Genomic DNA, 14,252 nt, shown 5'->3' with positions numbered 1-14,252 from the left:
GAATCAGAAGAGAACGAACCTCCCTAAAGGAGTCCTTGTTTTATATCAGTAGCTCTTAGTTCCACAATCTCTTCACTCATTCATAAGACACCAGAATGTATCCTCTTTATCAGTCATGTGATATGCCTCAATAAAGATTGCAGTGATGGAAAGGAAGAGTTAATCTTCAAATAGGAAAGATTTCCAGCAGCTACAAATAGGAGACTAAAGTAAACAATAGCTTACATCTGTGCAAAACTTTGTTTTGTCCTCACAACAACACTGAGGGGACAAATGAGGCATGTTTTGTTATTCCTATGAATGGCTGCATGACCTAGAACAGGGTTTCTTAAACTTTTTCTACTTGTGGCCCCTTTTTGCCCACTAAATTTTAACACAACCTGGGTATATGGGTATATAAAATAGGTATCCATAACCTTTTACTGTTGCCAAATTTTTCTCAACGCCCACAATTACGTGACCCCATATAGGGTCTCGACCCACAGTTTAAGAAACTAGGACCTAGAAGATAGAGATTTAATCTTGGAGCCAGGAAGACCTGAAGTCAAGACTGGTCTCTGATAAGTTCTGGCTTTGTGACCCTGAGCTAGTCACTTAACTTCTTAGTAATGTAGGTAACTCTGCAAGACTCTAAGTTGCAGAAAAGGGTGTTCATGTAGGAGTTCCATATACCAATGAAATCCCAGATCTGGTCCCCCCTACCCCTACTATGGAACTGGGCAAAGTAAGACCCAGAAAGAACCAATGGCTTTCCTGAAGTCATATAGCTAATTAGTGTCAGAAGAAAGGCCAGATTCCAAGTTTTCCTATTGTTTATCACTCCTTTATCTTTCTTTTTTCTTCCTCTTAACCTTGTTCATTTCCCTATAAGTTCATCTTCATGTTTAGGATTTACCAGGCTTGAGAGTTTATTTATTGTTGGAAAAAACACAACATAAGAACTTTTAAGTTTTTCATTTCAACCTTCCAGTCCTGTGAATCCCTCCTTTCCTCCTCTTCCCATTTTTCCAGCCTCACTTGGATGTGCCTTCCTTCTCTGTAACTGATCATGGTCAGTTGGTTCTCATACCACTAAATGGTCTTTCTCAGAGTAATTGCCTTGGGGTAATCTACACAAAGACAATGACAGTCCACTGCCACTAACTTCTGAGAGCTGCCTCCTATGAGGCTACTTTCCTACTACAAAAACCTTTGTAATTGAACTGCCTCATCTAAGCTCTTATCAGACCACTCATTGCCTAGTAAGTTCCAAAGCCTTATTATATAGAAATTCAACCAATGAACTTCAAAGTTATAAGCAAATGACTAAGTAGCAAGTTCCAGAATGAATTTTAAGTGGGAATTACAAAATGTATTTCACAGTTTGCTCCATGAAGGCAGGAAAGGTGTTTTTCTCTTCTTTGTATTCATCACAGCACCTAACACAGCATTATTTATGTAGTAGGTTCATAGTGAGTATTCCCCAAATGGTAGCTGAATGAATGAATGCTAATGAAGGCTTCTTGGAGTAAAGATCTCCAGACATAAGTGCCAAGGGTCAAGGATCAAGTATTCTTGTGGCCAAAAGAATACAAGCAGGATAGGAAGACGGTTTCAAACCATGCCTTGTAAGGGTAAGTTGAGGAAAATGTGCATGTGTAGCCTAGAGAAGAGAAGATTTAGGAGAAGACATGATAGCTATGTTCAAATATTTGAATGGCTGTCAAGTGGAAGAGAGATTGAACTTATTCAGCTTAGCCTCCAAACACTGAACTAGAAAGAATGAGTGGGATTTGCAAGAAGCAGAGTTTGGATCAACACACAAAAAAATGTCCAACATTAGAAATGGCCAAAAGCGGAATGTTCTACCTTGAGGAATTAAGTGCCTTCTCATTGGTGCTCCCCAAATGAAGGCTGTATGAGAACTCATTAGAAATGTCAGAGATGAGATCCAGTGCCTACTACATGAAATGTACTGTGCTAGGTTCTGGTGATACAACAATGAAAAACAGCCAGGTCTCTACCCTTAAGGAGCTGATGGACTATTAGAGGAACTCCAAAAGGTATACAAATAAGTGTGAGGTGGAATGTGATGGCCACAAAAAGAGGTGGGAATTAGAAAAGGCTACAAAGAAGATGTAAAAACTCACCTAAGCTTTGGTAGAAGAGAATGACTTTAGCTGCCAGAGATGAGGAGAGAATACATTCCAAAACAGTGTGAATGGAAGAGGTGGGAAACTGTAGAGCAATAATGGGGAAAAGCTAGGAGCTCAGATTGGTTAAAATGAGGAGCATATGGTGGAATGGAGTAAGCGAGAAAGGCAGACTGAAGTCAGACCGTGACTTGTTTAAGCACTGGGTTAAATTGTTTGCAATTTCATCCCACAGGCAATGGAGAGCCATTGAGGCTGATGGGAACGCGAGCAATGTGATCAGAGCTACAAACTAGAAAGATGATTTTAGCAGCTATGGATAGGATAGATTGGAAGACAGAGGGAACTAGAAGCAGGAAAACTCATTTAGAGGGTTCCTACCAGGAGTCAGGCTAGGTATTCAGACTTCACCAAGGTACTGAAGCAGAGTGGGCAATATGAGTGGAGATGCTGTACCAGTAGAACAGATAGGACTTGGCAACTATAGAGATGTAGGTGTTGAGGAAGAATGAAGAGTCAAAGATGATTTTAAAGTTTCAAGTCTGCATGCCTGGGAGGACAATGGTATCATCAACAAATTATAAAGACGTTAGGGGAAGGAAAGGAGCGGGTTTGGGAGACGGCTAGATGAATCTAAGACAGGCACTTTCCAAATGTAAGTCCATGGTTCTGTCAAAGTCATGGAGCCAGAATTGTTGAAGAAATAATGCATTATTCTGCTTTTAGTTACTTGAATGAAACATGTTTCTTTCATTATCTTATAGCTGTAAGGGAAAGACAACACCTAGTAATTATCTGTGGGGACTGAATTCACGTCATCCTGACTACAAGTGTCTAGTACTCTATCCACTAAGCCAAGTAAGATAGATGAAGTACAGAAATTTTAGAGATTAACAAATATATAAAAAGCAGACAAGATAATACTGTATTCATGATAGACTCACTAAGTTTCAAGTCAGGAATTTCCAAACAATCATATAAAATATTAAGGGAAAATTGATTATATCAGGTTACATGAGGAGTTTACAACAGACTTTTTCATTGTTCTTCCCAGAGGCATCAAATTTCCCTTATTCCTTCAGAAATAGTAATGTCTAACCTACCCATAGCTCTTTCCAGTAATGCCAAGTTTCTAGAAACCAACAGAATAACAGACCTGGGATCAATAAGCCTAGATCAACAAACCAAGAAACCCAATTTTACAGCTCTATTTATGTTGTTACTACAAGATATTGTCTCCCAGTCAACCAACCCTAGATGTGGAGAAAGTCAATGAATGCCAGTAGGATGAAAAATACATTGGTTAGACTCTATCTATATTGCTGAATACAATATTCCAGATGTGGTTTGTCTAGCTCAGAAGTCAGTGGAATGATTATGGAATGATTAGCTCCTTTGGCGTGTTTCATGGCATCAAATAAAAACAGAATGGGCTTCTTCAACAAGTGGTGGGATTACACTTCACTGGAGGTCTCCAAGTGGAGTCTAGATAGATAATGGCTTGTATAGGGAATTTCTGTTCCTCATGGGTAGAACTAAATAATCCCTGGGGACTTTTTCAACTCTGAGATTATGTGAGGATTGCTGTCGTTCAGCTGTGTCTGACTCTTCGTGACCCCATATGGGATTTTCTTGGCAAGGACACTGGAGTGGTTTGCCATTTCCTTTTCCATTGGATTAGGCAGAGGTTAACTGACTTGCCAAGGGTCACATAGCTTGTGAGAGTCTGAAGTCAGATTTAGACTCAAGTCTTTCTGACTCCAAGCCTAGCTCTCTATCCACTATGCCATCGATGTGAGAACAAAATCAAAGATTTACAAACTTGGAAAGAACGTCAGGTCTTTTAGTTCAACCTCCACCGAAATAATGAATCCTGTCTACATTGTCCCTGACAAGTGGTAAGCTAGCCTTCAGTTTTAAACCTAAACACAAAGTGACAAGTATCCCTTACTAGAGGCCTTCAACTACAGAGTGGATGGCCATTTGTTGAAGATTTTTAAGACATAATTCACATTTTCCCCTTTGAGGTCCTGTCCAACTCTGTAATCCTTTGCTTCGATAAAATAAACCCAGTTTTATTCTGTTCACCCTACGTAGCCATCATGCAACCTAAGAGAAAGAGAACCGAGGTATGAGATGCAATTTGAGCTCCTTAATCACCCTCACAACTCCTGAGGGCAACTGAAGGCCTGAAGCTTGTAATATGACACTTCACTCTCTGAGCTATCAGTGATTCTCTTTCTCACAGCAAACCCCTCCCAAACATTTCCTAAAGTAATTCTTATTAAAGGTCACAATCCTTCATCTATTTAGTGCCTTTAGCTAAAAACATGTAGGATCATTTCCAAGGGAACATGACCAAATGTACCTGTTGGCTGCCTTTAGATTTATTGCGCTAAGGAAAAGTTTACATAGACTTCACTGTGAGGCAAAATTGAACCCTCTCTGCTCCCCCCCCCCCCCTTCTTCAGAATGCATTCTTTCCCCAGGGCTTTGGAAAGGTTTGGGCTTTGCCGGGTAGTGAAACTGACACAGAAATGCCTGCTACAGCAAATGTCCCATCTGGTTAGGAACGAGAGGAAGGGGTATACCTTTTTCTGAGGCTCATCTGGCGTGTCCACAGGTGTGATACAACCCTCCTCAGCTTCTGAGTGGTTTGACTCGCATGATGACACGCTGACGGAGTCCATGCTCTCCCCAGAGCTCCCACTGGGAGTTGATTTAGGCTGCTCTTTGGTGGGTGTGCTGCTGTTGATCACATCTGAGCCCAAAAACAGGCTACAGGAAAAAAGGAAAGAAAGAAAATACTGGGATTGGGACCGTTATAAAGATGAAATTCAATAGGGAATAAATAGGATATTTTCGGTTCCTTGGATCTTAGGTCCCTGATGTTGTCTTGATCTTGTGTGGTCTGAAACTCTTGGTGTATGAAAGGATTTGCTGTAGAGTCTATGAAAAAATCCAGTAAACAAATGCCTTAGCTATATTATTTCCAACTCAGAGAAGGAATAGATTTGGTGTCTTCCCAGATCAGTGGTTTCTGAATCTTTTTCAAGCCAGGGACATCTTCAGAAGGACTTTTGTCCCCATATACCACTTCCTCTGTCTATTTCCCACTGTTAAATAAACATTGACAGAATAAATGGGAAGAATACCATTGCTCTGGATGAAATAGCTAAGAGGGTATGCATGTTTTATATTAAAGAAAGGCCACAGATATAAATTCTTGGCCTTAGAGGCAAAACTTCAAAGTCCCCTTTCTCCACACACCCAAGTCCCAGGAATACTTTTCTTATATCCCCTGCAGGGGCACCTCCTTTCATGGGCCTCCAAATCCTGCAGGGGTACACAGAGGGCAGCTACACCTAAAATCAAAATGCATGCCAGACACAAAGTGCAGACACTGTTATATTATCAACATTCACACAAGAGCCAGATCCATGAATCACCAAATCTTTTAGAAATACCCCCCCCAAAAAAATACTAAACGTTTTCAGCTATACTGAAAACTCATAATCTCCAATCTACATAGAATGAAAAGCTTTCAAAATATAGAGACCTAGCGAAAGAAATTAAAACAATGTGAGAACATGAACAAAGTATATACATGTCTGTCAACAAGTATTTATTAGGCACTTATCATGTGCCAAGCAATGTACTAAACACCAGGAATACAAATAAAATCCCTGGAGGGAGGGCAAACACAAACATACCTCGTTATATACAGGCTATATTAAGAGTTCAAAGAAGGCATAATGAACTGGGAAGACTGGAAAAGGCCTCTTAAAGCAGGTGGGATTTGAGCTGAGTCTTAAAGGCCAGAAAACTAAGAGAAAGCATTCTCTGCAAAGGGGTGGAGATGGTAGTATTATCTCTGAGGAACTGCTGCAAGTTGGTGAATGAAGCTGAACTGTAAAATGTGTGGAGGAGAATAAAAAGGAGGACGATCAGAAGGAAAGGAAAGGACCCGGTTATGAGGCACTTTAAATGATGACTGATGTTTCCTGTGCCATTTTTTGGAATTAGAAAATCATTAAACCATGCATATCCTTTGGCCCCATGATACTAATACTAGGCCTATATCCCAAAAAGATCAAAGAAAGAGGAAAAGGACGCATATGCACAAAATATTTATAGCAGATCTTTTTGTAGTAGCAAAGAATTAGAAATTAAAGGGGTATTTTTTAATTGGGAAGTGGCTGAACACATAAATATTATATAAATGTAACAAAATATGATTGTGATATTAGAAAGGGATGGTTTCGGAGAAACTTTGGAAGACCTGATGCAGGGTGAAGTGGGCAAAAGCAGAACAATTTATAGAATAGCAACGTAAAGGAAAACAGACTTAAGAGACTTAGATCAAAATGAACCAAGATCCCAGATGAGCTGTTTTGCAGTTTGCTGCCCACCTCATGGCAGAGAGGTAATAGATAGAGATACAGATAGAGATACAGATATAGAATGAGGCATATATTTTTGGAGATAGCCAATTTGGGAATTTGTTACATGGTCCTGTTTTTTCTTTCTTTTTTATGGGGGAGGGGGAATGGGAGGGAAGATTGTCATAGGGGTCTCCCTCCTCCCCCAAACCTAAAAAATAAAAGTCAAAAGAAATGAAACACAAGCAGGAAAGCTTTAAAAGTTATATGTTGGGGGGCAGCTAGGTGGCATACTAGATAAAGCACCAGCCCTGGATTCAGGAATACCTGAGTTCAAATCCAACCTCAGACACTTGACACTTAACTAGCTGTGTGACCTTAGGCGAATCACTTAACCCTCATTGCCCCACCAAAAAAAAAAATCAAAACAACAACAAAAACAAAAAAACAAAAAAAAGTTATATGTTGAATTTTTATATACTTAAAAAGAAAAGCAAGTTATACATAATGGAGATTTCTTCCATTCTACATTGCATATGGAAATGTCCGTGTTACTTAATATTTGTTAAATTCATTCAGAATTTTTTAAAAAGAAAAAAAAAGAATCACTGGAGTTTCCAAAGACTTCATGAATTATGCCTTTAAAATCACATTCTGACTCTTGCATCGTAAGATTCATAGGCTCTCCATTTTCCCCAGTCTCTCTGAGGCACATTAAAGAGAGGCAATTTGTAGGCTTATAAAAATGTTAATAAGATCATATAATCTTTTGAATCTATCTGAAAGATGAAGTTGTACAAACACACATGGACACATACACATTCAACTCAATGAGGTAAGAGATGATGTCATCTGCTTCTCTTAAGCTCTCTGCCAGCCCCAACATTCTACTGTCTATGAAGTCCCCCCAGCTCATTCTTAGGCAGCAACTTTTAATTGCACCGAGACCAGCTGAGTTTCTTTTATTCATTCATTTTCATTCATTCATTCACTCATTCATTCCTTCTTTGAACAAGTACGACACTGTTGCTAGGCACCATTTCTCATATTGGTGTTTGTGCTTATCCGTCATTTCTCAGCCCAGCCCTGGAAGAATACCTTTTATCTACTAGATCACAGGATCATAGATTTAGACATACATTTAGAGATCATCTGTCTGAGACCTTTACTTTACAGATGATGAAACTGAGTCCCAAACAACTCAAGTGACTTGTCCAAGGTCACACTTGTAATAATTAGCACAGTCAACATTTGAATCCAAGTTCCCTGACTTTTAATGATCATACCACTAGAAGATTTTCATTCAGAATAAAGGAATTCATAGAATTTTCATGTTAAACATAACAATAATACTACTACTAACAGTAAGAATAAACAGGTTGAAAAGTTACAGGAATACTTTTCAAATAAATAGACTCATTTCACAAAGCAATAATAGAAGCTGATTGCAGATTTGTCCAATATAACTGAAAGTGGTTTATCTCTGCAAAAAGTCTATGAAATGGCTGACCAATACTGTAATAAACAGAAATTCATGGGTGATATCCACATGAATTCAATGAGTACTACACAGATAAAGAAGCATCAAACAAATGGTGGCATCAGGCCATTTTATTTCTTGAAGTAGAAATATTTATGACCATGAATCAGGATTTGGTTACTGGAAGAATCAACTAAAGAAAGGTTATCTTCAAGGGGTCTAGGCTCATTGATTGATATAGACTTAGCAATGATGGGGTGAAAACTCAATTGGTAGAGCACATAAAGTTATAAAAATTGAGCATCTACCAGAAATCTAGACAAGATCGAGAGTCTATGATTTCCATTAGAAGATCACTATTATTCATAACCAGATACCATACTAGAAATATAAACCCCAAAATATTTTTGAGAATTCAACAACTAAATTGCATTGTATTGGGCATCACTGCAAAAAAAATCTGTTGCCTACAATAATGACCCATAAAAATTTAATGACAGGGGGCAGCTAGGTGGCACAGTGGCTAAAGCACCAGCCCTGGATTCAGGAGTACCTGAGTTCAAATACGGCCTCAGACACTTTAAACATACTAGCTGTGTGACCCCGGGCAAGTCACTTAACCCCCATTGCCCCGCAAAAAAAAAAATAAATAAAATTTAATGACAACGCTTTTTATAGATGTTGTCAGTATTGAAAACTTATAATCTCCAAATTACATAGAATCAAAAGGTTTCAAAACAGAGGCCTAGCGTAAGAAATTAAAACCATTTGGGAACAGGATAAAGTACATGTCATTCCTATTGTCCCATCTGCTACTGGAGTTGTCCCAAAGATACTTTGAATTAGTCCACAGCACATGAGCATCTGTCTCAATGTTCTTATTCAATTGCAAAAAGCAGTCATTTTTTACCACCTGTGAAACAATCTGCAGAATATTAAATATGAAAGAATAAAAGCAAAAGAGTGACACCCTCAGACAATTTTATCTGAGTTCCATCAGAAAAGATGAGAACAAAATAAGAATTAAAACTACCATAATGCCAACAGAGATAATAAAAACCGCGTGACATCACTCCAGTGTATGAAAATTTAGTCTGTGCCAAAAACCTAGCAAGACATGACCTGAGGACTAGGATTATACATCAGAAATTCCCAATATTTCATATCCCAGCATACAGTGAATCACCGTACCAAATGCAGATCTCAGAAGACCCTTAAGTACTCAACCAATAAAATGTATGGGAACTAAAGCATTATCCCAGACTGAACTGTTGTCCACTACCACAATCCCACCCCACAGGAGGATGGTAATGAAACATTGCCTGAGTGGTGCTTTTCCTGCTCCCTAAGAATATATCTGTCACTGAGAAAGATAAGCCTCTGGAATCATCACCACTGATCCAGCAACACCTAAGAACCACATTTCTCATGGATGTCACCATATGAAATGCTCACAGTTTCCAAGATGCGTGTAACTAAAAGCTTTCCAAATTTAGGGACTTAGCAAAAGAAATGAAAATCACACAGGATGAGCTATCCATCATTTTTTTCTGTACTGAGGATGCATTCAATGAGCCTTAGAAGATGAGCTCACATCTAAATATTATTCAACTCCAAAAAGCAATTATTTTATTCACCTTGGCAATAATCCATAGAATACTGAATGTAAGAAAAGAATAGCAGGTGGGTGGTTTGTCACAGGACTATTTATAACTGAATTTCTCCTCATTGCTCACCAGGATGAAGGCCAGACTCCTTCATTATGCCTCCGAAAACCCTTCAACCTGTTAGGTCACGTCAGCCCTAGAATTCATACCTCGGAAGTACACACAGATGCTGGGGCCCCTGGCTATGATTGGAGGGCTCCTCCTAGAACCTCCATTTAAGGAGGGCACCCAGGCCAACCATCTCTTCATTTTTTTCATTTCTCACCAGACTGCAATCCAGACTGATCCATGCTAGGTACCTTCTCCCCCCAACACCACCCTCTTCCATTTTTCAGCTTCCTTTTATGTACTGTCCTCTTCCAGTAGAAAGAATGTGTTGAGGACAGGGACCATCTTTTTGCTTGTACTTGTATTCCCAGCATTTAGCAAAGAGCCTAGCACATAGTAAGCACTTAATAAATGATTATTGACTGTTTGTCTGAACTCCACTGAACAAGATAAAAAATAATTTTAAAATGAGATTAATAATGATAATAGTAACAGTTAATATTAATATGCTAAATTTTAGAGTCAGGAAACAAGAGTTAAAATGCCTGCCTCTGACGTTTACAATCTGCATGACCATGGACAAACTACTTAATATATCTGAGTCAATTCTTTTATCTGTAAAGTGATGTTAATAAAATTTGTACTAGGGACTTCCCGGGGCTACTGTGAAAAAAGTAATAAATACATGTAAGCTATTACTGTTTGCATCATAGCGTAGCCCATTTGCTGCCGTGCACGTGGAATCAGCACACCGAGCACGCACGGCAGGGCTACAATAGCATCCTAGGAAGTCTGAGCCAGAAGGGACCTGAGAATCAACTAATCCAAGCCCTTCATTTTACAAGAGGATCAGAGAAACGCTTTAGTGGAAAGGGCTCCAAGACAAGCAGCTATTCAGTGATGGGGGAAAGAGTAGAACCGTTTCCAGTAGTGATGAGGGTGAGGGTGGTGATGGTGATGGCGAGAGCTAACATTTATATAGCACTTACTACCCGGCAGGCATGTTACAATAATGACCACACTTATGTTAGCATGATGCAGTATTTATTACATTTTATCCTCACAACAACCCTGGGAGGTACATAAGTATGAAAATAAACAAGTCAGAAAAGGTATCATAGAGAAAATAGAATAAGCCTAGCAGTGCCCAGGACATTTCTCTTCACTATCTAGCTAATATAGAGAGAGTACCCTAAGGTTTGCAATGCATTTTACAAATATCTTCTCATTTGATGCTCATAACAACCTTGGGAGGTGGGTGCTATTGTTATCCCATTTTACAATATAGGAAACTGAGGCACATAGCTGTTATACAACTTACCCAGGGTCACACAGCTAGTTGTCTGAGGCTGCATGTGAATTCACATCTTTCTGACTCTGAATTTAGCTCTCTCTCCACTGAGCCACCTAACTATTTCCTTTACTAAGACCAGACAGTCTCTGTTCTATGAGCTCTAGTTCTTTGGGAATAGACAAGTAACAGACATGGTCACCAGACAGACCCCACATTCCAGTATCATGCACCTACATCATGGCACAGCACATTGTTTCTGGAGGAGTCAGATTCCTTTTTATGTTAATTTCTCCAATCAGCTGACCATGACCAGTCAGATCCCTCAGATTATCTAAGAAGGAAATTGGAGCAATCTGTTCTCTCTAGGTTGAGATTTTATTTGTAAACGATAGAGAGGCAGTAAAAGGTGCTCTAATTTAGCTGCTTTACAAACTCCACAGAGGGATGACAATCAAATGTTGCCTAAGTGGCTCTCTTCCTGGTCCTCCAAACGTGTGTGTGTGTGTGTGTGTGTGTGTGTGTGTGTTAATTACTACTCAGGAAACTTTTTCCAGTAGTAAAGATCAGTAATTAAATTTTAATCGCCATCTCTTAAGCCTTTGTTTCTTTGGAAAAACTCTAAAGATGTGTCTCTTTTGTCTTCATTTAGATTCATTACTGTCAGTCACTAAGAGAGAACTTACTTGAATTTCACAAATGTACTTGCATTTGACCAGTCTTGAATTTCCTAACAGGGACCCAGTCTTGGACCTTTCAAAGTTTTCATCTGATGACTGATAATCCAGGTCTTTCCTATACTAAGCAATGATGGGCTCATAATGTTCCCTTTACAAAATAAACAGTCTAATTATTCTTCACCATTTCCAGATGTCAGCTCCTGCTCAGACATCAGGTATACTTTTTTCAGAAAAGCTTCAGATATGTTAATGAACAATATTATCTGACAAACTTTATTGTGCACTGACCAAAACAAAGCAAAACAAAAACTCCAACAAAATGAACTCCAAAACTCCCCAGCCCACCACACTTGGAAATGAGGCTCTCTCTGATACTCACAGGCTAAGTCTCTTCACCATACTCTTCCTAGGCTTTGGTGAGGTGGCACTGGTGTCCACAGCAGCTTCAATCTCACAAGAGAGGGCATAGCTGCAAATACAGAGAATTGTAAATTTAGTATTTTCTGCATTGTAGAGCAAGTTTATTGAGAAGATTTAGGCTTACAAGAACAATCCAGGGTCATTCTCTCACGAATGTCAAGGAATTTCAACTTAAGAGTCTAAATTAGAAATATAGTATTTGCATTTTCCTAAGATATATCTCTAATGTCTGCTCATTTTGAGGACATTTGAAGTTTACTTCCTTAAAATGGTAGGTTAACTTAGGCAGTATAAAGGTTGGACTCTAGGATGTGAAAACAAAAATCTCAACGCAATAGTAGGTTACAGGATGAGAAGGGCAGTCAGTGTCTAGATCATGGGAGACAATGCCCATCAACTCTTATCATATCTAGGGTGCTTTGTACAGTTCAGGGTGGGACATTTTAGAACAAACAGGAATAAATGGGAAAACATCCAGAGGTAGATGACCAAGTGGATAAGGGACCTCAAGACCATGCCATATTAGATCAGGTTAAGAAACTAGGGATGTTTTAGTTTGGGGAAGAGAAGAACTAGAGGAGCAGAGGAGGAGTTAAGAAATCTCTCCAAGTATCTGAAGGCGATGAGAAATCTAATTATCCATCTTCTTTAGTAGAGGGATTAGACTTCTTCCGAGAAGGCACAACTGGAACAATGAATGGAAGTCACAGGAAGGATTCCAATTCCATGTTCCTCCAACTTCCTAATGATCAGAACTGTCCATAAATGAAAAATGGGTTTCTCAGTCTCCTTGGACAGATCTTCAGCCAAGTCACACCTGATAACTATAAATATCCCCAAGGCTCTGTGCTGGGCCCTCTTTTCTTCCCCCTCTATACTATTTCATTTAATTATCTCATCAGCTCCAAGGAGAGGTGGGGGGTAGGGGTAAGGAATTAGCATTTATACAGTGCCCACAATGTGCCAGGCATTGTTTTAAGTTTAAAGGTTGTTTTACAATTATGATCTCATTTGATCTGCACAATAACCCTTTGAGGTAGATGTTGCTGTTATCCCCATTTAATAGTTGAGGAAACTGAGGCAAATAGTTTAAGAGACTTGCCCAGGGCCACAAAGCTAGTAAATGACTGGGGTTGGATTTGAACTTAGGTATTTCTGACTCTACATCTAGCACTCTATCCACTGTGCCACCTAGAAGCCATGGCTTCATTTAAAGTCTATATGCAGATGATCCCTAGATCTACTGATCTAGCCCCAAACTTTCCCCTAACCTCTAGTCTTGCATCGGCAAATGCCTAGTGGATCTCAAACTGCACATCCTGTAGACATCTTAAATTGTACACATCCAAAACCGAACCCAGCATTTTTCTGCCAACCCCCCCCCTCCAAACTTGCCTATTACTGTCGAGGGCACCACCATCTTCCCACTCACTCACACGCACAACTGAGATTCATCCTTGACTCTTCACTCTCCCTCATTCACCACATTCAATCGATGACCTAGTCTTGTAGACTCTACCTTTGCAATGTGTCTCCTAGCTGTTTTTATTATATCATAAAATTCCTTATTAGTGCCTCCTTTTCCAAAGGTAGGTCCCACAAATTTCAATATAGCTCATATATGAATCATCACAAAATGCAAATTAATGAAGTGAGAATTGATGAGGTTTTACAGTGTTACTATCTAGTGATATAGTACTCTGCATGCATTACTCATTAAAGGCAAAGAATTAGTGTGTCCATATAGGGATGAAGATTACTAGAGTCACAAAACTAGTAAATACCTAAGATTCAAACTCAGGGGTCTTAGACTCCAAGGCTTTTCATTTATCCACTCTAAACCACTTCTCCATTTTTCTGGATGACCAGGCCTCCAAAATGGGGCAATTAGGTGTGGGGGGCAGTTAGGTGGTACAGTGAATAGACTGCCAGGCTAGAAGTCAGGAAGACTCCTCTTCCTAAGTTCAAGTCTGGCCTCCCACACTTACTAGCTTTGTGACCCTGGGCAAGTCACTTCACCCTGTTTGTCTCAGTTTCCTCACCTATAAAATGGGCTGGAGTAGGAAATGGCAAACTATTCCAGTCTCTTTGCCAAGAAAACTCCAAATGAGGTCACAAAGAGGCGGGCATGACTAAAAGTGACTGAACAACA

General features: G+C 39.4%; 1 protein-coding gene across 4 annotated transcripts in view; it reads right to left on the bottom strand.

The window, feature by feature from the left end:
- RGL1 (ral guanine nucleotide dissociation stimulator like 1) overlaps nucleotides 1-14,252 on the bottom strand; it is a 319,950-nt gene that overhangs the window by 13,517 nt on the left and 292,181 nt on the right. For all 4 annotated transcript variants that reach the window (XM_043963235.1, XM_043963233.1, XM_043963236.1 and 1 more), the window contains 2 exons: nucleotides 12,060-12,149; nucleotides 4,724-4,910 (listed from right to left, as the gene is read on the bottom strand). In XM_043963235.1, coding sequence (XP_043819170.1) covers nucleotides 4,724-4,910; nucleotides 12,060-12,149 — 277 coding nt within the window. The remainder of the gene's footprint in view (nucleotides 1-4,723; nucleotides 4,911-12,059; nucleotides 12,150-14,252) is intronic.

This window comes from Dromiciops gliroides, chromosome 4, assembly GCF_019393635.1.
Source record: "Dromiciops gliroides isolate mDroGli1 chromosome 4, mDroGli1.pri, whole genome shotgun sequence".
Lineage (NCBI taxonomy): Eukaryota > Metazoa > Chordata > Mammalia > Microbiotheria > Microbiotheriidae > Dromiciops > Dromiciops gliroides.
The sequence above is the reverse complement of the archived record's forward strand: the minus strand, read 5'-3'. Positions and strand labels throughout refer to the sequence as shown.